This window comes from Xenopus tropicalis, chromosome 8 (genome assembly GCF_000004195.4).
Source record: "Xenopus tropicalis strain Nigerian chromosome 8, UCB_Xtro_10.0, whole genome shotgun sequence".
NCBI classification, from domain to species: domain Eukaryota; kingdom Metazoa; phylum Chordata; class Amphibia; order Anura; family Pipidae; genus Xenopus; species Xenopus tropicalis.
Genome location: NC_030684.2, coordinates 45,766,413 through 45,790,642, shown reverse-complemented (window position 1 = coordinate 45,790,642; position 24,230 = coordinate 45,766,413). Strand labels below are relative to the sequence as shown.

At 39.3% G+C, this 24,230-nt stretch overlaps 1 protein-coding gene across 1 annotated transcript in view; it reads right to left on the bottom strand.

Moving 5' to 3' along the window:
- The window catches only part of atp7a (ATPase copper transporting alpha), a 45,511-nt gene that overhangs the window by 2,654 nt on the left and 18,627 nt on the right, over positions 1 to 24,230 (bottom strand). The window contains 20 exon segments of the mRNA NM_001374597.1: positions 436 to 538; positions 986 to 1,103; positions 2,133 to 2,336; positions 2,862 to 3,004; positions 3,667 to 3,813; positions 5,073 to 5,280; positions 5,892 to 6,074; positions 6,787 to 6,981; positions 7,198 to 7,332; positions 7,443 to 7,597; positions 10,965 to 11,092; positions 11,559 to 11,650; positions 12,662 to 12,895; positions 13,708 to 13,930; positions 14,658 to 14,734; positions 15,419 to 15,580; positions 16,421 to 16,584; positions 18,195 to 18,404; positions 20,260 to 21,003; positions 22,779 to 23,262. Of these exon segments, the coding sequence (NP_001361526.1) occupies positions 436 to 538; positions 986 to 1,103; positions 2,133 to 2,336; positions 2,862 to 3,004; positions 3,667 to 3,813; positions 5,073 to 5,280; positions 5,892 to 6,074; positions 6,787 to 6,981; positions 7,198 to 7,332; positions 7,443 to 7,597; positions 10,965 to 11,092; positions 11,559 to 11,650; positions 12,662 to 12,895; positions 13,708 to 13,930; positions 14,658 to 14,734; positions 15,419 to 15,580; positions 16,421 to 16,584; positions 18,195 to 18,404; positions 20,260 to 21,003; positions 22,779 to 23,262 (4,109 nt within the window).

Here is a 24,230-nt window from a genome sequence, read left to right as displayed (position 1 = left end):
TAGGCCTCATTAACAAAGCCAAAGGCAGCATGCAACATGTGAAACTCTATTTCAGAACGCTGATATCTGCCTCACGGTCTTAGTTAGTCAGCACTAGATCCAAGGGAGGTGGGTGTGGAGAGTCACATAGGCAGATAGTAATGACAGGGATTAGCTGCGTGTCCTGGAACAGCACAAAGGGGGCGCAAGTATTTCTAGAATGAGCACTGAGGGGTGAGCTCTTGCACCCTCCTAAGTGTTTGTGGAGGAAGTGTAAATTTACTGAAATGTACTGTTTACACAGAAGGCAAACATTCTGGTGTAAAATGTGGGAAAAGCACCCACTGAAATGCATTATAAGTTGGGAAAACTTAATATGCGAAAATGTAAAATTGAAAGTGAGTGTATTATCACATTATGGAAGGAAGCAGGAGTGAATGTGGGTCCCATACTTACAGTTTAAGCAACAAAGAAGAAAAGACAACAGAAACAGAGGAAGCAGCCATAGCAGCTGATCCCATCCATGGCTGCAAAATCAACCCTACTGGCATGAACACACCTGCAAAAATAGAACAGGATTTCATTTTGAGGATTTCTGATTAAAAATCAGCCCAATAAAATGGTGGACAAAACCCCTAGACAAATGCTGATGCCACCCAAGGCCAAGAATCAGCCCCTCCAATAGCATCAGCCTCCTACCTTCCCTGTGCCCAGAACCACTGTGTTGGTCTGAGATATTAGAAAGCAAGAGTTCACATTTCAAAGCTGAAATACCTGCACCCTGGGAAGCACAATGGTTCCAAGCACAAGGAAGGTCGGAGGCCTGCGGAAGGGCTGATTGTAAGCAAGCGTTTTTCCACAGGCATAGAATCAGCCAAATATTGGCCAAAAGGCGCAATATGATCATTGATGCCATAGAACTGGGATGATAAGTGGTCGGCTTTGCTTACAGTAGCTGTACAAATATAAACCGAACCCCCCATCTAATAATGCAGTTTCTGGGTACCTGCAGCTATTGGGATTCCAACAAGGTTGTAGATTAGAGCAAAGACAAAATTTATTCGGATTCTTTTCACAGTCTTGCGAGACAAATCAATGCTGGCCACCACATCTAGCAGATCATTCTGTAAGGAGAACACAAAAGGGATTATTCCAGGGCCAGGCACAAAGCGCTGTAAGGATCCCCCTTGCTAATAGGACCCGACAATTGGATGTGTATCTGATATTTAAATATCTAAGTAGTAAAAGCAAGCAATAAGCCAGCTATCACCTATTTGTATGAAGCATTTATTCTACCTACCTAATGAAATATACTGTTTTGAAAATAATATCAATAACTTTATAGAAATCTATAGGAAAGCATCAAGAGACACAGTGTAGCATTACAATGCTAGATAAAGGTAACCTTCATTTGCACTCAAAAAAGTTCCAATTCCAAAATACTGTACAAAATATCAACAGGCAAAATATCGAAGGCAGAATATTTAGCAGTCATGCTACTACCAAATGTATCCCTACATTCTGAGTTTGGTGCTTAATGTATTCTCGCTTTTCCTTTATTTGTATGGTGGGTTTTAAATGTGTTTCATTGGGCCCAAGAAAAGGTTTCTCTGACCCAGAGTATACAAAGGCTGGGAACTTGAATCTAACAGAATAGCCCCTCTTATGTTCACTCTCTATATGGTTTTAAAATGCAGTTTACAATGTGAAGGCTTTTCATTAGGATGCCTAATACAATAGGATCACACAATCACCTTTATGACTGAGCTTGTGTCATGCCCTCATTCCCCAAAGCATAACAGATGGTGTTATTGTAATTAATACATATGTATAGTAGAATGTTTATATAAATCCACCCCTTTACCATTGGTCATTGTGGTCAGGATTTAAAAGGGGAAAAATCAGCCTCCTGATAAGGTTAAGGTATAAAGTACAAAAATATCACAAATTATTAAGACCTGCTGTAAGTTCAACATGCATGCCAAATGTACCACATCTCAGGTACTGGTATAGCCACCTGTGTGCATGTCTTAAATATAAAAGTGTTATTATATGGAGCTATGTCCAACAGAAATCCCATAAACAATTAATTAGATACTGCTTATGTGCCACTGCATCTCCTACACTTTACCCAGTTTAGCTTTTTTACTTACCCTTATCAAAACCACATCTGCAGCTTCTATGGCTACATCAGTACCAGAGCCAATGGTAATTCCCACATCTGCCATAGCAAGAGCTGGAGAGTCATTGATCCCATCTCCTACCATAGCCACCCGAGTCCCTTGTTCCTGCAGTTGCTTTACTTTAGCTACTTTGTGTGAGGGAAGAACTTCAGCAAACACCTTGGTTATGCCAACCTAAAAGAAAGGAAATAAGAAGAAAAAAATGGCACTAGGGTTCATCACGTAGGGTTCCCCTGTGTCAATAAGTGCAACTGCACAAAATCTGGAAATGGAAGAAGGCAGCTGTGCTAAGCGTAACCATACAGAAGTGCAAGGAACGCATGTTGACCGAAGAACATAACAAATGGCATTTGATACACAACTGACCGATCAATTTATTGGGCTGTCAACTTCACTTGCGATTGTAAAAGACCCCTAATGTCTCCTAGATTTTGAAACATAAACCCCTGTATATTGTTCCAGAATTTGGAGAAAAATAACCCCTATGTGTGCTTATAATTGCTCAATTAATTGTCAATGACACTGATAAAGTGAGGGTGGGAATCACCATTAAAAAATAAAAAAACACAGTTAATTCAATGTCATATTCAGCCACCTGAGCCTCAAACAATAAAAATAGATTGTTATTTCTATGTGGCCGGCTTCCTGGGTTGGAACAATGTTGTGTAAAGCTGTATAGGAATGCAAGATCAGGCATACCTGTGCTGCAATTGTTTTGGCAGTCTTGCTGTTGTCTCCAGTCATAAGAACAATATCCAAACCCATAGATCGCAAGGAATGTATAGCTAAAGCAGCTTCAGGCTTTACAGTATCAGCAATGGCAATCAATCCACACAGCACTCCTGCAAACAGAGGTAACATGGCTTTTTAGTTCCACAGTCACTCCTCTACTACAGAGATAAGTCACCCACACATACTACTTAGCCCAGGGATCCCCAACCTTTCTTACTCGTGAGCCACAGTTAAATGTAAAAAGACACAAACACCATAAAAGTTCGTGGAGGTGCCAAATAAGGGCTAAGATTGGCTATTAGGCAGCCTCTATGCACCCTATAAGCTTACAGGAGGCTTTATTTGGTATTAAATCTTGTTTTTATTCAACCAAAACTTGCCACCAAGTCAGGAATTCAAAAAGTACTACCTGGTTTGGGGGCACTGAGAACAACATCCAAGGGGTTGAGGAGCAACATGTTGCTTCTGAGCCACTGGTTGGGGAACACTGACTTAATATTTAAGGGCTGAAAACAGAACACTCTATAAGATGTTACAGTACTAGTCATGATAGATTAGGTTAAAGAGGGTGATTAAATATATAAATAGTCTGATATGACTGTCGCTTATGAAAATGGTTCAATACAGAAAATCTAATGGGGTCCACTATGAGAGTTCTCTTGATGTAAGTAAGGTTATACCAATACAATGGAAACTACAAGTGAAAGTAGCATTTTAGGACCTTACACAGAAATGGCCTATATAATGGCAGAGTGAAAATCAGACTACATACCATCTACTGCTACCAGTACTGCTGTGCGTCCTTTCTTCTCATGTTCAGTCATGAGGCTATCCGTCTCTGCGGTCAGGGTCAGAAAGTTCCTGTTCATCCACTCACGGTTACCAATAAGGACTGAATATGTTTGGGGTGGAGAGGAACCTATTAATGAGAAATACACATGAATAATAAGTCTTTATTTATGGCCATACCCTGCATCTATAGTTGATGTATTGCACAATGAAATCAACCAAACCAATGTTTGTGAATAAAGGGTTACAAGGTATAAACTACAGTTCTCTTAAATAAGCTCACAAAACCTGTTTGAAGATTTTCTAAACTTTCTTAGACAAGGGAGAGGTAAGAAGCGCAAATTGTAACTTCTAAGGACAACGGCAGACAAGGAGACTTTGGACGACAAATCTCCCGAAAAAAAACCATCCCCTTCACTAACATCTGAATTGCGACAAGTTAACCACATTACTGGCAGCAATTCAGCTTAATCATCTGATCTGAGAAAGAAGGCATTTCCACAAAAATAACGTGATTTACTACAGCAATTCAAATGTTAGAGTAGGGGATTGTATTTTCCTCATTGCCCCTAAAAGACTGAGGGACCTCCCTTATTATTATTATTACCTATTAGTACCCCCACTAAATCAGCAAAAAAGAGCTTACCCACTTTGTTTTTGAAATTGAAGGAGGTGTGGTGCTCAGCCAAAAAAAGATGATGAAGAGTCTAACCCCTTAAACCCCAATATGGAGTAATCAGCAACTCTCACAACTACTGGAGTTTAAAAACCCACCTAGATGAATATCAAATGATATGAACAGTCTAAAAGATGTATTGAGTAATAACAACGTGCTAGAGTTACAAGAACTATTATCTCCAAGACTCAGTTTGTGTGCCTACTATGTGTAACAAGGAGAAACAATATATGGTAAACTAAATTCACCACAGTTTACAGATGAATGCAACTACATATTATTGCTTGTGTTTTAGCATTTTGACAGGAGAAGTACATGTAACTCTGCTTACGATTTCCACCGAGTTTGCCTCTAAAGTATCGTAGATGACTTGGTCCCAAATAAAAAGGCATAGGATCTATTACTCTAGTCTTACTTATTACATAGAATAAAGGAAATACAATTTAAAAAAAACATGTTTGCTTCAAATGGACTTCACTGAAGATGGCCTTCCCATGATTCATATCTTTTTACATAAAAAATTTCCAGATAAGTGATCCCGTAACTGTAGAACTGTACCCAGCCCTATCAATGGGTACATGTAATAACTAGTCAACTTTTGTACTGACACTGTTACAATTCCCATTCTCTCTTTCATGCTACTGTGTGTTTGACCGACTAGAAACTTAAATGAACCTGAAAAAGAATTAAAAAAAAAATAAGGCAGGACAGACCATTGCTTGGATTCTGGGAGACTGTGATGGAGGGCAGAATGGAGTCCTCGTGCTGTCCATCAATCTGCACTAACACTGCATTCCTCTTGTTATCTGGGCCATTTGCAGCATGCAGGAGTGGCTCAATGTTGTTCACTTTACAGCTGATTCCACAACCAGGAACTGCCTGAAAGTCATAGCACGTACCCAGGGTCTCTGCATTCAACACCTGCGAGTAAAAGAAATACAAAAAGCCAAACCAGATCAGCACAGTTACTGATTCCTACAGATCATGGAAAATGGCTTTTTGATCTTGCACAGCTGGAAGACATGGACCTGCTCTTTAGGGTAATTGCTAGCTCACCCCCCCTGCAGCATTACAATCAGCATCTATGCTTATTTTCTATGCATTTATGCTTGCTCTTAACTTACTAAAGATACTATCACGGCCTATAAACATGATATGATAAACAACACAATAGAGGACACTGGAATATAATGAATTTATTTAGATTGTTATATATATATATATATATATATATATATATATATATATATATATATATATATATATATATATATATAACGGTATATAATAGTTGTATATAACGGTTGATGCAGTTGTGCCACAGTGAAAAAAGTTAACAAATTGTCCCCATCTTTAAAGAAAATACAATTTAAAATATAAAGAAACAAACACCTGTGTTTGGAGCACTGTAGTACAATTCAAACTGAATGCAGTTCCCAAATTGCCTGGAAATGATACCAGTATCAACCTGCTACAGTAACTATAAACTATTTCTCAATGGCTCTACAACAGTACAGACAAATAGATCTTACCTCTTTGCAGTACTTTATGACAGCAGAACCTAGCGGGTGTTCACTGTTACTCTCTGCTGTCCCTACAATTGCTAGCAGCTTGTTTGAAGGCATCCGGTTACTCTCCACCAACACCTTCACTTGCATGACAACAGGAGTCCCCTTAGTAATGGTACCAGTCTTATCAAACACTACAGTCTTTACCTGCAAGTACAGAACAGCAGATGTTATAACCCATTCAGAACTTGTATCAACAGGTAACGCATATAATACACCATACAGCGGTATATAATGTTACAGAGGTGGGTGCACCTGTGCCATTATGGGTACTGGCCCCCAAAGGTCTGCTCCAAGGAATTTTAGTTGATCTAGAGGGTAATGCTTGGAAATTTTAGAGGGCGGGTTGAGGCAATCTCTGGGGCCCTTGCATAAATTGCATTCTCCAATGATTTTAGCAAAAAGCTTTGTGTTCTTTTGGTTTTTACTGCTTCAGGAGCTGCACCTAGTGGCTGAAAGCTGAACCAACATGTGATGTACACAAGATGCTAGTGTTTTACACAGGATGTATCTTTTAAATAATACAGAATAAAGGTAACTACATTCTTAGCAAGAAATCAAGCAACACCTGGTTGTTTTTTTTTTGTTTTTAAGGCTGTGGCCACTGGTGAAACATTGCACAAAAATCATATATATGAAAATTTTAATTGAGGGACCTATCCAACCCTCCCCAGAAGAATAGGTTTTTTCACTTATTTTAAATTTTAGGCTGAGAAATTAATTAAAACTCAATTCAAAGAAAACACAAAACTGCAACAGCATGTCAGAGGGTAAGCTTTCACCCCATCAGCAGTATATCACAACACAGGGGGTAGCACTTGCTTGCCGGCCTGAACAGCGATAAACAGTACAAAAGTACCTTGTGCGCCATCTCCAATGGTTCTCCTCCTTTAATCAGTATGCCATTCTGCGCACCCACCCCTGTGCCGACCATCACTGCAGTTGGGGTTGCCAAACCAAGTGAGCAGGGGCAAGCAATACACAAGACTGTGATGGCAGCTTGAAAGGCAAAACGGACAATCACTTCTCCTTTTGATATACTCTTGTTGTAGCCCTGCGTGTGAAAGATGCATGTAATTAAATTAAGGAAATATATTTGGTACGAAACATAACAAAAAGAGTGGAAAGTGTGATACCTGATAATCACAGAAAGTATCTAAATGTTTCAGTTCTTTTTAAAGCTGTAATCAACTTACTGAAATATTATTACATTTCATTTCCAGCTGAAGCCACAATCATTTTAAAGTAAAAACCACTCTCTGCTACTTACAGGAAAGTATTTCTCAACAATTTCAAAGTTGTGGTATCCAATTATAATCCAGACAAACAAGGTGAGAACTGACACGGCAACAATGAAGGGGACAAAGTAGCCACTGAGTTTATCTGCAAACTGCTGGATTGGGGCCTGGTAAAGAAAGAGGGTCATACATTATATAATATAATAGTGGTGGACAGAAGGATAAGAGTGGAAGAAATACCATAAAACTGGATAATGCTTCTAATGAAGATACATGCCTTGGATGTCTGTGCATCTTCCACAAGCTTTACAATCTGGGAGAGAGTAGTGTCTGACCCAACATGAGTAGCAGCAATGAGCAAGGACCCATTCTGATTAATTGATCCAGCAATAACACTGCTCCCTGGTTTCTTGGACACAGGCATCGCTTCTCCTGATATAAAGGGAATGGAATATGTGACTAAAACCAATGTGAATCTGTTTTGTTGTTATAAATAGTAAAAGAGCGAGTTCTATACACCAACAAGATGGAATGACACTGACACTTGGCCCACAGACCAATGACTGGATCATAATGGGGGCCTGGAGAGAATACCATATCTGTGGTCCTGACCCAACAGGATTTTCAAACCTGCCTGATCGATATCTGATTGATCTTCTGCAGGATCTCCTAAAGGCTCACACAGATATGGCAGCAAGCTGCCAACTCAGCCTGGAAGGGACAAGTCAGCATCTTGTAATGGCCTGTGTATGGCTAGCTTTTATCTCTAGTGACAAATCAACACAGCCATAGCTAGAAATGCAAACAGACATAATGGCAGAAATTCGAGCCTAGTCATGTGTGCTCAGTAAATAATTCATGCAGTCAGTGTGTATGGTATTGTGGAAGAGAGAAATACTGCTCTGTAAATAATGCAATCATTTGTAACACACCATGTGGTCTTGGAAAAGTCTGAAACAGGCTTTGTATACTACTAACTATAGAATAAAACGCAAAGTACAAGAGAAAGTGGAGATGAGGCATTTTAAATTGTTTAATCAGTGTGGTAACAGCACAGGTAATTTGGGTCACTTCAATTGTATGTCCCCTGGTGAGAGATAGAGGGGAGCAGGCCATCAAGCAGTCTGAGACGGTGCCTGCCAACCTCACTGCATTACTCTGCTTTCTATACCCAGGTACGCCAAACAGGGCATTATTGGGGGTCCCCAGTGGTGCAGTTCAGGAGAGGGTAGAGAAAGGCCTCTAAAGGGGCCTAGGGTTTTAACATGGCTTATCGTTTGTTTGTGCCTAGTAGAGAAGAAAGCATAAATTAAGTATAGATTGTGCTCAAGTACAAGGCACACCAAAAGGGATATGTCTGACTTTTTTTTTACACTGTTTTAATTTGTCATTTTGATTCTATCTTTTTAAAGATACCAATATGTTAAGGGAAATGTGTACTGTTAATTTAAATGCATTGTGTTACAACAGCGCCACCTGCTGGTCAGTTTCCACCTTTGATTCAGTCAAGGAAATTGCCAGGTAAAAGAAAGAGGACTGCTCTGGTTAGGGAAGGTGTGAAAAAAGTTAGCTGAGGTTTCTAATGAATGCAATTTGGAAAAAAGTGCTTAGAATAGCACTCTCATCAATTTCACATTAACTTATTTTAAAGGTTTACTTATCCTTTAAACTTTACATAATTATCTGGCTTGGCCCTTGAGGTCCAATGACATGATCATTCAGGGCCTGGGTATACAGAGGCAGGGCCACCATCAGGGCCCGGACACTTCTCTCTTTAAAGGGGAACCGGTCGTGATACAATTTTTTTAGCCTGGACCCCCTTTAAAAATGACGGGCCCTTTTATTGGTGGTCAGTGGGTAATTTGATTGGTTGCACCCCGTGCGCACGTGTAACGTCAGTACGCAGGGGGCGCAACCTTTAAAAGTGAGGATGCAGGGAGCCTGGGGGTGAAAGCTGAGGATGCAGCGGGGAGCCGGAACGGGGAGCCGGAGAAAGGAGCAGCGGGATGGGGGCCATAGTATGAGGACACTGGGGGAGGACCACCAGTCAGCCCTGGGCTGACTACCAATGTTTTAGGGGGCCCTGGGCTGACTACCAATGTTTTAGGGGGCCCTGGGCTGGCTACCAATGTTTTAGGGGGGGCCCTGGCTACCAATGTCTGTGTCCTTTGTACTAATGGGAGGGTTCACTGGGGGAGGGGCCATTGGGGGCGGGATGTGGGAGGAGGGGGGGCCCAGAAAATTTTGTTGTGAGGGGCCCCGTGATTTCTGATAGCAGCCCTGTACAGAGGGACCAATAAAGGTCCTGACACTTTAATAAATGTATGCAAATCAACATTGTAGTCTTAAAAATGAATGTAAATCACCTGAGAAATGGAGAAGAAGTCTACGTTAAATTAGGTTTATTCACAAGTAAAGTAGAACAGAGCACTGTTGAACCTAATCTGTACTGGCAAACTGACCCCAATACATAGCAGTGCACAGAGGGCAGTCTGGACACCAAGTTAATGTGTGATGTTTGTTTAGCATATCATGTAAGCGCAATGATTGTCAGTTATAAAAACCAGACAATGCTCAATTAAAAAAGGATGGCCAGGCACCTTCTATTGGCTACTTACATCATTTTGTTCACCCCCTCCACCCCCATTCTCTTAGTTCTTAAGCATCATCTTACATCCTAAACATTATTCTCTGTCTAACAGACATATTAAGTTTCATTGAAGGATTTTGAATGTTACCAGTTACAAGAACACTCCTCACATTCAAAATCCATTAATGCTTATGAGTGAGATTGCATCTTGCCATTGTCTCCGTACTGCAGCCTGTCCTGATTTGTCGCACACTGGGAATTAATACTGGGAACTAAAAATATGGGCCTAACAAGAAAAGCTTTAGGGCTGGCTGTTAATATGGTAAGACTACAACAAAGCAGGAACAGCACTCGCTTAAAACTTCTGGCACTTTAGTAATCCACAGATTAACGTGTGCAGCGAATTAATCACTTGGGGGGGGAAGCAATCCCTCCTTTCTTCAGAAACTTTTAATTCACTTCACATCCGTCTGTGGATTAATACAAGGCAAAGTGCCATGAGTGCAGTTTGTACTTTCTTGTAATTTGGTATAAAGTGATGCCCAGCCAGCCATGCCTACCCAGTGTAATAAGTATTAGCAGTATTTCACTTAACAATCTATTTACTTGCAGTGGGCGGAGTGGCAATACCTGCGGCACCTGTCCTACACAACTGATAATGCTTCTGAATCATCTGAATGATACATTTATACAATAAATGTCACACTAGTTGCATGTCAAATATTCATATTATACACTGCCCCTATATGAATATTTCTATTAATTTGCCAAGCTATGTACCTTATACCTACACATTTCACTGCTCTGCCATTTTGCCAACAGTATAAATGTTTTATATGATTTGAGGAAAATATATATGTAGAATAACCCTTAGGTGTACGTCACACATATAGCCTTTTCATAGTAGTCCTTACAGGTTTTAGCCTTGCCTAAGCAGCCTATGACAAGCAGGCTGGCCCATAAAGCTAAGCATGCAAACACAGTATTTAAAAAACATTCTATATATGTTTATTTGACAAAGAATTCTTTATATTCAACATTTTACAATGTAAAGGTGGCCACACACGTGGCGAAAGATCGTCAGACCCGCCACTAACCAGGTTTCGTACGATATTATCGGTGCGTGTATGGCCAAGCTTTATGCTGTTTTTTTACAGATTTCTAATGGGCCCAAAACAACATCACAATGGCAGTAAAGAGTTTGAATACCTGTGATTAGAGATTCATCAACCATAGACTGCCCTTCAATAACTCTCCCATCCACAGGGAACTTTCCTCCTGGTGTCACCCTAACAATATCTCCACGCTGCACCAGTTCCACATCCACCTGCTCCTCGCTGTTCAAGAGGAGAAAGAAATGCTTATGTATATATAAGATTTATGACAAAATTATAGTCAAATCACAGCTTCACACACAGCTACTTTAGTTCCTGTCCTAAACTTCTGCTTAGGGTATTGCATGTAAATGGGTTCTGTGAAAACATTTTATGAAACTTTTTTTTTTCCCCTCACAGAATTCAACAAAAACATATACCCGAGCTATCCTTTCTGGGCACGTAGCACTTTTACTTGGCTGAATAGTGTGCTCTCCCTGTCTCTCCCATAGAAATACCTTGGAAAATAAACGTAAGGGAAAACAATAAATAAATTCTTTTAGCTTATCTGCCAAAATAATTTAAATGTAAAACAAAAGAGTAAAATTAAGACAAGCCCCTTTTTTACATTTGCTTGTATGGATGCATTTAGTATTAACCATAGCAATTTCCTTTGTTATGGATGTTAACAAACACAGAGAATATATACCTTTTGACAGTGTTGTCTGGGTCCAGTATTACAACAGTTGCTTCAGTAGCTTGTAAAGATATTAAACGTGAAAGTGCTTCTGAAGTTTTGCTCTGAAACCAATAAAGATACCTTAATTAGTAGACAGGACAGAAAATCTAACAAATGCCAACTAAAATAATTATAGGATTACAGCTAAATAAATTCCATTTTTACAATGCATTTAAACTAGATAATGAAGTCTTATCCTAAGGGCTCTGGTACACGGGGAGATTAGTCGCCCGCGAGCAGGGAGTTTTGCCGCGGGCGACTAATCTCCCCGTGTACCAGAGCCCTAAAGTGTTATCTCACTATAACTGTGAATGTATTTTGAGCAGTTTTTCATTGGATTATCCTGCTAAATTGAGCTTAGTCTTTTTTCTGTTGCCAAAAGCATTTAGGCACCTGTAAATATTTGTTCTGGAACTGCGGAGCAGCAAATAAGCACCTTTATAGACATCGCAATTAAACACAAAGTATGAGAGCACACCGTTATCTCTCTGCAAACGTACATTCATTAATGAACGTTCATTTGAGCTTTAAGCTGGCGACACACATGGCGATTTTCGATCTTACCGATGGTCGCATGAAAGATCGTTCCAACCCTCCACAGACATTCAGGGCTGAATCGTCAGATATGGAGGTAGAAGCAAAAGGATTTCTACCTCCTTCTGTCGATTCAGCCCTGAAGGCAGATTTTGCTCAGGCACCTTCAATGGCGCCCAATCAAAATCTTTTAACCCGCCCTATCGGCAAGTTGACCAATATCAGCAGCCTTCTGCCGAGTTGCCATACATGCACCGAATATCGTACGAAACTATCTTTAGGCTGGCCAGTCAGTCAAGAGAGATTAGTGAGACAACTGATGTCTGCTTTTAAAGGTAGCAAACTTTTTCCCATTTTTTAAGTTTAAGGGGGTTTATATTCCCTTCAAGTATAGGCAGTTTTATATATTGTTTTATAAATGCCTGTATATATCTGTGTGCAGTTCTCATACACATATGCAGGAATTACTCCTAAAGCCTCAACATGGCAAAAGGAAACTATAAACCTCTCCAACATGCCACAAAAAGATACTATCTTACCTTGGCAATATGCTCAAGCCAGCGGCCCAGAGCAATGAACACAAACAGCATTGGTGGGGTGTCAAAGAACGTAATTGGGTTCACTTTGGATTTCTCAAATATTGCAACAATAAGGACGATCAATGAATAGATGAAAGCAACAGAGGTGGCAAGGACTATAAGCACATCCATGTTGGCTGTCCTGTGCTTCAGTGCCTTGTAAGCTTGAATGTAGAAATACCAGCCCCCTAAAAACTAACACAGACGCAATAATCAGACAGCAGACCCCCACCGGGAAAATATTTTCAAAGAAGCAGAACATGCAACATTTAAATAAACAAATGAAGAGTTTGTATTTTGTTGGTTTTGTTGTTCATTGACCTGTACATCACTCTAAGGTACAGCCTCATACATTAGGAGATACTCACAAAAGTAAATCTGCAATGAGCTCCCACGTCTATAACAAAATTACCAGGTCTTGGGCAATTAAATAGAATATGAAGTATTTAAAAAAAACAAACAAAAAAAACAAGCAAACCCTAAAGACCGTGTATTTGGCCAAAGGGAATTTGACCTTTGACATTGTTTTATGTGTTCTATAATGTATATATTTTTTTATTATGATTGGTGTATTTGATAATAAAAGTATGGGATCCATTATCCAGAAATCATTATACAGAGAGTTCAGAAACCTTTCAGGCCATCTCCCATAGACTCCATTATAAGCAAATAATTCTAATTTTTAAAAATGATTCCCTTTTTCTCTGTAACAATAAAACAGTACCTTGTACTTGATCCCAACTAAGATGTTATTAGTCTTTATTGGAGGCCAAACAATCCTATTGGGTTTTATTTTATCTTTAAAGGAGAAAGAAAGCTAAAAACTAAATAAGCTTTATCAGCTCTATGCTGAAAACTCTATGTAAATACAGACATAAGCACTCACAGAAACACTGCACTGACTTCTCTAAAAAAAGATTAGTTGTGTCTGTAATTCCTGTTCTCTGCTCTTTCCAGCTCTCCCCTCCCTCAAGAATTCTAAGAACTATATGCTTATGTTCTGTTACCTGTACTGGAATACATAAGAGAAGAGAAACCAGATTCATGATGGATAATCCAGGGATGATTTGGTATTCCAAGACCATGGTAGGATGGTAAGATGCTATATCTTCCATAGTCATGTTATGGTGGTGAGGCATTAGATAGTGATTCTCCATGAACATCATGTGTACCATAAGTCCCATTACAGGAATGCAGAAAATGAGGCTGATTAAGAAGGAGCGTTTCCACCTTACCAAAAACAAACTTTCAGTTAATTTCCCTTCTAACCACTTCTACCCAATGCACACAGATAGAAGCCAAATAAACTAAATAACACAAGACCATGTGACACTCATGCGTGCAATCACGGCACTGCACAGACAAACCTTAATATGCTCACAAGGTACTTAATTACCGACTAGTAATTACATCAGTTAGACTCCCTGTGCATAATAAACAATGTAGTTGCAACCCATTGGCTGCAGTGGGGGAGTTTTGTATAATTTTTCCCTTATTACTGGCCCTTTTTAATTTTCACATTGTGTTGGTGTTAGTGATCCTTATCAGATATTATTTTCACTGTGTAACCCCAGTTGTCAAATTACTAAGAACGCTGGTGGGTACAAGTTTACCATATTTGGTTTTTTAATAACTACCCATGAATTTAAATATATGTATTTATGCTGTGCTATTGTATTTACAAGCTAAGAACCTGCTTGAGATAGGAAAAGGTAAAAGACATTAAAATTCTATACTTTGCCTTGTAAGCAATTATTAGTGATAAAAACAGACTCCTCATATGACACTGAAGCTATAATAAAACATCTAGAAGGTGGCAGAATGAAATGTGTTTGGCATAAAACTATAGAACCTAGCAAATTGTTTTTCATAAGCATCTGACATTGTGTTCTCTGGCCTTAAGGAACAGATTTTAGCTTAAAAAAAGGTGTAAAAAGAAAACATATATTTTGCATACCTTTGTATTTCCACTCGGTGATCCAGGTGGCTTGCAGATCTGTCTTTTTTAACTAAAGATGTGCTAAAGCCTAGATCCTACATTGGGAAACAAAAGTAACAATAATGTTACTCTGAAAAGTAATTGTGGTTTAAACCTATTTTAATGGGAAAGAATAACATTTATTATTAGGATTTATACATTTTATTGTTCATATTTAGCCTGAATAGGTTAGTAAGTAAAAATTTAAATCAAATTTTCTCTTGGTCTGAAGTGTAAGTGCACATAATAAAGGGAAGCTTACCGTAAGCTATGAAGGCCTACATGTAATGTTAGCCACATACAGGCTGAGATTGCTGCCAACTTGGCCCCTTCTAACCAAGTTTTTACTTTATTGGCCTGTGTATAGAAGCAAACCTACAGCCTCTCTGATGAATATCTGGGCAAGAGATGGCCATATATCTAAAAGGTAACTTGACCACTGGGCAAAGACTACAGTGACCTATTGATGAGGCCCTCTCCCGACAAGTCTCAATAAGCCTTCTGGGGTGTAAATGATTGGATTGGCCCAATTTAGCCCAGAATGTGGGTTGCCGTATTGGGTAAAGATTGCCAAGCGAACACCAACTGAGCAAGGTTAGCAAAGAGGTGGCTAACTTAACTTCTAATTTCAAACTATAAAGACTGCTCTACCTACATTTATGATGATGATGCAATTAATACTGTATTTCCATAAACAGCAGCTATGACTGTGGAGTAGAGATAAAGGCCGTATTACTTACATTTATTATCTTCATAATATCCCTTGGGCCAATAACCTCTGGATCAAATTTAATGTGAGCTTTATTGGTTGCAAGTGCCACTGAACTGTACAACACTCCTTTTGTTTTCATCAAGCGGGATTCAATCTTATGCACACAGGAGGCACAGGTCATTCCCCTCACCTGTCACAATAGTTTTTTGTTTTTTTTTTTATAAAAGAAAGAGATTTATTATACACTTTGCTCTTTAACATACTATTCATTAATTCCAGATTAATATAAAGATATGAAGAGACACAAGCAACCTAGAATTTATGTTTAAGTCACATCATTACAGAAGATATTACAGAAGATAAAGGGAGCATTAACCCATAGGAACCAATCAGCAAGCTGCATTTACTGGTCACCTGTTTAAAAGCAAACATCTTATTGGTTGCTATAGCTTACTGCTACTGGGCAAATTTGTGCCTTTTATTACATTTGGGGGTAAATCTCATTACATGTGCAGTCCTTGGAGTTTACTTGGAATGGGAGTTTAGAATTACTATGAACTTGTATAGACTGCTGCCCAGAGTGCACAGTGTAGTATTACATTACATTAACATTTATTTATAAAGCGCCAACATATTCCGCAGCGCTGTACAATAAGATTTGAATTATTGAATGAATAACAGTGAGTAACAAGCAATATTTACTGACATAGCAATGTCAATAAATATCATATCTTATACATAATAAATGACAGCAGAGATCATCACCTTAAAAGCTACTTTTCTGACTACACCTTTAATTAATTTACACGCAAGAATCTATATGTAAGTAAATATATATAATATATAATATTGATGTATGTATAATCCATCAATGAAGTGTGATATTACAGCCTGACACTGAGCACTGTCTCATGGCTCCCTTTCTGGACAACGGGCTTTTCTGTTCCTTAAAGAGAGGAAGACTGATATTATAATATCAAAAGTTATTTCATTATATTTTAAGGCTAAAAAAAACATAATCTACACTTACCAATAACTCTAAAATGCCTGTTCCATCATCATAGTTTTCCAAGACAGAGGCTTCAAATCCAAGTTCCTGGATGAGTTCTGCAATGCCTGAGGGCTGTAAAACCTCTGGGTTATACCTTACCTCTGCCTTGCCAGCCATCAGGGCAACAAGCACAGAATAGATCCCTGAAAATGCAAAAGGATGCCATTTTACTGAAGGTATGTGTAAAATACAGCGAGACAGCTTCCTGTCCTACAAAACCTTAGAGGAGCTGATATACCTAATTACCAGTCAACAAAGAGACCCCTGATAATGAGGTGTTTAAAGGCTGCTGCTTAGGGCTCTGGCACACGGGAAGATTAGTCGCCCGTGACAAATCTCCCTGTTCGCGGGCGACTAATCCCCCCGGATTGCCATCCCACCGGCAAAAATGTAAGTCGCTTGTGGGATGGCACAAGCCGCACAGGCGATTTTCGGCAAATCGCCGAAATTGCCTCGCGAGGCAACTTCGCCGATTTGCCGAAATTGCCTGCACAGCGTGTGCCATCCCACCGGCGACTTACATTTTCGCCGGTGGGATGGTAGTTTGGGGAGATTAGTCACCCGTGACAAGGGAGATTTGTTGCAGGCGACTAATCTCCCCGTGTGCCAGAGCCCTTAGAGACGGGAAGCATTTGTTTGTTCAAAGGAAGATAGGGAGCCCTAAACAAACTGTCCTGTTTAAAAAGGAAGGGGCGGCGGGTTGTTCAGTAAAAATAATACCATTTTAAAATGAGTGCTTTATAATGGCAACAAAATAGGAAAATAGAGATATTTTTTAAGATACAAAGTATAGGCAGAATGTAATGTCAATACAAGTATATTTATAGTGCTAATTTTAGCAGAAGTGTTTTTAGATATATACTGCCCCTTTATTATAATTAAATATCAAAGGGTAAACATACAATTTACCACATATCACTCACAAATAGAACTTGGCTTATTTACCATTTTGGAGCGTTTTCGAGGCCAATGCCTATCCACACTTTGATAAATCTTACACTGTCTGAGACAGGCCAAACACTGAATGATCCACTCATTTCTCAATCTTTTCCTGATATACCACATAAATGAGCCAGTGCGGTCCTTGTCTCAACAGGATTTTTAACCTGCCCCATCAACGTGTGACCAATTTTCGCCAGATATTGGTTGGGCAAGCCAGTCAGAGGGCCCCATACACTGGCAGATAAACTGCTGACTTGGTCTGAAGGGGCCAAATTGGCATCTTAAATCTGCCTGCATATAGACACATTTATTCTCTTATTGTTTTCCCCCCATCTCCTGTTATATTTTTATTTACTTTACTCTGTCCTATTCTCCGGTCTCTTTAGGGGGGTGACCTTTCAATAGAATAATTGCTATCAGGCCCTGTTTTTGTGCTTGATTAGTTTAGAAGGGCTTGTCCTGCATTTCAACTACTGATATGTTTGTGAGGATTAGGTGTATAAAGACATATATTTAAAGGAGAAGACTGTACATAAACAAAGCTGATTTCATAACCTTGACAGTTCTGGCACTTATAGGTCAAAGTATGAAACTACTAATTGAAAGTATGATCAGTGTGGTTGACCTGCATGGTAACATTACATCACTTGCAAAATGAGTGTTGGCAATAGGCGGGTGAGTTGATGTGCTATGGTAAATATGTGCCTGCTTCCCCAGCTGAGGGAATACATTAGTGTGCACATAATGGAAGCAGCAGGAGACATGCTACAAACATTCCCCAGCTTTGGAGCAGATGTGCAGGCAATTCTACCTTCTTCTCTGCGGAGATTCCTTTCAATGTTTGCAACACAGGAGGCACAGGTCATTCCAGTGATTTGGATAAAGCATTTGTTCACAGTCCTTTTTTCCGGTTTACTGTGGACAGGAGTTTCTTTGTTGGTACGTTCTTTAGGAAGAAGGGAATTGAGGAAAGGTTTCTGCGAGGCTTCTGATGTAAATGCATCTGCTTGCCCAGTATTTGCTGAAAACAGAAATATATATCTTTGAGAATTCCTTAAGCAAGGTCTCAAATACACATTTTTTAGTGCAAGTACCAGCTGCAATATAACTCAAAATCAAATTTCCCAACAAGCGGTTCACGAGCAACATGTTGCTCATCAATCCCCAGTAGCTTTAATGCTGGTGCTTATTTTTAAATTCCTGGCTTGGAGGTAAGCTTTAGTTATAAAAAAAAAAAAACTAAAAACAACATGTGTACTGCCAAACACAGCCTCCTGTAGGTTGCCAGGCTACACAAGTGCTACCAATTGTGATTGGTTATCACAGCCCTTATTTGGCACCCCCTGGAACTTTTTGGATGGTTGGGTTGCTCAGACTTTTTGACAATTGAATGAGGCTCATAGTTAAGAAAGGTCGGTGACCCCTGACTTAAAATCACCCGGAACAGACACATGAAGGTGAACAGAACTAAACTAAAAAGGGGACCACTGCAAATAAGTAACATGTCACCAATTAGTTTTCTCCCATATCATGAATAAAATATGACATGGATCCAGCATTATACTTTTATAAGTGGCTTAACGGATTTATGAAAATTACTATATTTTGAAAGTTCTTAATATACAGAATTTCTAGTAGATTTGGAATAATACATTTATAGATAACTACACTTCCAAGTAAACAAAAAATACAGATACCGTGTCTGTAAAATGGCAAGTCACAATACTACCTTTTTTCCATTAGGAAAGATTTGTCCTGTACAGTGTACAGAAGCACCAAGGCTTACTGCCATTTAGAGTTTGTTTTTGGTACAGTCCCTTATACAGTTATTTCTTGCCATCTGGCTGACAAGGCAGCTTATCTATTACAGTAACAAAAACTGAACTAAATGACAAGGTATTACCTCCCTTTTCTGCATTCCTTGTATCTTTATTGGGCTATGGACAGATTGTGGAAGACTCCAGCTACTGGAGCTACATTTAAAACCGGCCTATTACCCTACAGTGCTAGCTCTCTATGTGGAGAGGAAATACATGTGAACACACCTAGTTTGTTGTCCCATACCTATAGGCTTCATGGGTTTCAGGGTTTTTCCCAAGGCAGGTTTGATAAGTGCATCATCCTGCATTTTTTTCTTGGCCACTCTGCTGTTTTTGCTTCGCAAAAGCATGCAGTCATATTGGTTTCCCCAGAAAATGTTCTATTTTGGCCTGCACACTGAAAAAAAATGTTAAATATTTTTCCCCTGACCTCTCCTTCCTCCCCCCAGCTATTTTTTCTACTCAATCACATTATATGTATTTTCCTTACAAAGTCACACAAAACATGAGCCATTAAGTTGCTTTAACCAATGATTCCCATAGTTATACTTATGCTTAAGAGCAAACCCTTGCTTAAAAGAAGGACAAAGAACATTTCCAACACATTTAATTTCTCATTTTAAGTTTTGTGGCACCATGGTTTTATGGGCAAGAGATCTTGCCTTCTATGAGTAGGTGAACAGAAACCTATACCTTGGGGTTGCAAGCGTTGTGAAAAACCTAGATTTTGTGAAAGCATTTGCAAAAGACTAAAAATAAAAAATACTGGGCTTAAGCAAACGATGTGTACTTAGATGAAGAACTGAATTTAAAAAAAAAATAAATACAAACATACAAAGACCGGTTATAAATATAAAATGTGGTAATTGGAGCATGGGGGTAGCAGGGGACAATTCAGGGTGTTTTTACGATGTTCTGAAAATTGTAGCAGACTACATTTGCCTTAGATGTAAGGCTTAGTGAAAGACGGCATCGGCCATTTACACAATGCAACTAATAGTTAAGTCACAAAAACCTGGCCTGGTTAAACAAGAAGATAAAAAAATGAATATTTACCAAGGAGGGAGGCATCAAATCCCATATCTTCTATAGCTGCTCTTATATCTTCAGGGCTGGTAACGGCTGGATCATACTGCACAGTGCCGTTATTGTTAACCAAGGAGACTTGTATTGATTTTACCCCTGGCTTCTTAGAGATGAGCCCCTCAATGGACTGGACACAGGACATGCAAGTCATGCCTTCAATGTTTATCACTGTTACTTTGGAGCAAAAGTCCTGGTTGGATGGACTAGAAAATATTTCCTTGGCACAAGAGGCTTCTGAATTCTTCTGCATGCTGAATGTCTCTGCAAGCTCAGGATGATTGCAAAGACTTACTTTAAATGTGCCAGGTGACAGAGCTTCTATTGCCTGAATGAGTGCATCAGAAGTAGTGATATTTGAATAAAAATGTATAACAGCTAACTTATTCTCCAATGAAACTTCAATGCTAGATACCCCATGTTGTGAACCTATGTTACTTTCAATGTTCACAACACAGGATTTACAGTGCATGCCTTCGATTTGGAAGATGGCTCTGATGAGGTCATTTTGATGCTTTGGTATTTTCTGTGGTAAGTCCCCATTACTGTTGGTCTGTGTATTTGTCAACCGCTCAATATCAATGGCTCCCAGTTTTTGAGGGGGCTTGCTTTTAATTTGAGCTATAAACCCAGCTTCCTCAATTTGGGTCCGGATATCTTCAGGTTTAATAAGGTGTGGTTGATATAAAATTTGGGCTTCTTGGCTGTCTAAAGACACTGTAGAAAAATAAAATAAGAACACATTTTGTACAACTCTTTCTATACATGATTAAGGCACTAAAATGCAAGGTTTCAGATAAGCTTATTGAATCTGGTTTATTCCCACTGGGGGCTTTATCTTTCCTCACAAAGAATTATTTACAACTTTTTACAATCATCAGATTTCTGACTTTCTGGATATGCCTTTTTCTTTTTTTCTTTTTTTTAAATGCCATATTTTTGGTGCTTTATGCACCCAAAATTCTTGTCTCAACTCACACAGTAGCACTTCTGGTGCTGGGCTGTTGTAAGATTCCATTGGGGAATGTGGAGAACACCCTGAATTCTAGGGGAGTTCTGGTGACTGTACTATTGAAAAGTTCAAGTTTTGGGTGAAAAGCGGCATCTTAGGAATCCGGGAACAACATCCAAATAATTTTAGTGTCATTAACTATGAACCAAAGGTACTGGAAAAGTTGGAATGTAAATGGTAAGTTTCATAAGTAAGCCTTATATTATGTATTGGATGTGCGTAATCCGAGATAACTTAGCATTAGAAAGCATAGGATTTGGAAGGATGCATACTATGAGTAGGCCTAGTAACAGGAGGCATGGGATGTAGCAGTGCACCGGGTGAATAAGTCTAGTAACAGAAAGCAGGGAATGCAAGTGTGTATAAGGTAAGCCCTGAAAGCAGAAAGTGTGAGATGTAGGAGTGTATAGGGTGCATTAAACTAGTAACAGCTGCCATGAGATGTGGGAGTGTATAGGGTGAATAAGTCTAGTAATAGAGTTACTTACCTATGCCATCCTACATCCCATGCCTTCTAGTAACAGAAGGCATGGAATATGAGTGTGTATAAGGTATGTAAGACTTCATAGCAATACACTCGGGTGCAGGCACATGTAGCCAATATCTGCATAAAAATGCGAGAGAATGCAAAGTCTTGCCTTTTTATGCGTATTTCGGCTACATGTGCCTGCACCCGAGCGTATTCCATTCATTCCGGTGCAGGCACAGGTAGGAACGTATGGCACATATTTTCGGCAATCGCTTTTCAGCTTGCCGAAAATATACGCCATACGCCTGGTGTGGCATCAGCCTAAACCTAGTAAAAGGAAATATGGGTTGTTATGTGTAAAGGGTAATTAAGACTTAAAACAGAAAGTATGAGATGTGACAGCATATAAAGTGAGTAAGCCTAGTAAGAGAAAGCATAAGATGTATGAATGTATAAGGTGAGTGATCCTTATAACTGGATGTAGAGACAAACGGTTTGTCCAACACCAGCACCACTGATATGTGACCTGCAACCTGCCTTTTTCCTGATCCAGCCTTCAAGGAATTTATTCACAGTACAAACCACTACTTACTGGGAGCCATGAATCCAAGTGACATAATCCAAGGGTGGGGGATTGCGGAAAGGGAGGCAAAGAAGCCAGTTTTAGAGACCCAGGTGCTCACACACATGCACATTACTAGCACATTACTAGCTGTAATCTGCTCCCCAAATTTTGTGTGTACCTGCCTGTTTAAAATGTACTTGCTGGCAACCTGCCACTACAGTACTCAGGTGCCTGATATTGCAGTATCAAAATCAGCTTGAAAGAGGGAATGCACACTGTTTATACGCATAAAATCCATGTATACATACAATTCATACAATTCAGGGTGGGTCATAGAAATATTAAAGTAAGTAATGATTCTGCTATTACAGACATTACACATAGACAGGTTCTACAAAGCATCTTCCTTACTACAAAGGCCAGACACCACAGAACTGCACAATTACCTTTGATTCTTTGCACTCCTTTAAGTTTCCCCACCTTGCCTTCAATGGTGCTAGTGCAAGAATGGCAGGTCATCCCTTCTATTTTCATTTTCACCAGGACATCACTAGCTACGGAAGACCTGCTTTCAACAGAACCTGAAGTGGTCTTCTTCGAGGCCATAGAATCTAGGCTTAGTCCGGGAATTTTCTGAATTAGCAGTCCTGGGTTAACCACAGAAGGTATGAAAGTCACACAGGCCACTTTCCCTTCAAGAGAAGTTTTAACGTCCAGAACCCCTTTAAATTGTGAAAGGCCACTGCGTATTTGTTCAGCTGACTGCTCGGCTGAAAGACGGAGAAAGGTGCTGTCCATAGGCACTGGCTGAGGGTTTGCATAACTAAGGGTAGACTCGAAGCCCATGTCCTCAACAGCTTCCTGTAGGGCTTTTGGGGTTTGAAGCTTAGCATCATAAATAATGGCAGCATTTTTTCCTTCTAAAGACACCTTTACAAAACAAAACAAAAAAAAGAGTGAGCAGGCAAAGCTTACAGGTAAAACTCAAAAGAATTAAAATCTGACAAACATTTGTATGGAGAACCAAACATCATAAACAGCGTTCTACAAAACTGCCTCACAGTTGAATCTGGAAGAAAATATCATGATACTCATGTTTTCCATCACGTGGAGTGAAGGAAAAGACTGAGAAGTGATTTTTTTTTACCTTAAAAAGGGTTAATTACCTCTGAATTACCTTTTAGTATTATGTAGATATTGATAATGTAAGACAATTTGCAATTGTCCTTCATTAATTTTATTTTTTCTGTAATTTAGATTTTTTTCAGCAGCTCTCCTGTTCAGCATTTCACTAGCTATGTGGTTGCTAGAGCATTATTTACCTTAGCAACCAGATACTGGTTTGAACAAAAGATAGGAATATGAATAGGAGGGACCTAACAGGAAGATAAGAAATAAAAAGTAACAATAACAATAAAATTGTAGCCTCACAGACCAATAGTTTTTGGCTGCCGGGGTCAGTGACCCCCATCTGAAAGCTGGAAAGAGGCAAAAGAGGAAGGCATATAATTCATAAAGTATAAAAAAATAATAAATGACTAACTGCAACGCTGCTAGGAATAGGACATTCTATAACATACTAAAAGTGCACTTAAAGCCACACATTTACCCTTTAAGAACACTGAAAATTTTCTTAGGTGAGTTTTAGAAAGAGTCAGCATATTCCTGGGACAGCCATAGAAAGAACAGTGGTATTGAGTAAATGCACCCTTAACAAGGACAAGAAAAAAAAATCTTTTATCTTATCAGTCAGTTTGTATATGTTTACAGGCAACCACGTCACCTTGTATGTCATTAGGGTCAATTAGAAATGAATACTGGTCATTTGTCAATGTTGATGAGCAAGATTAGGTATAATAAAGAAATGTCATTCGACAGAGCACAGTTGTGTGTTATTA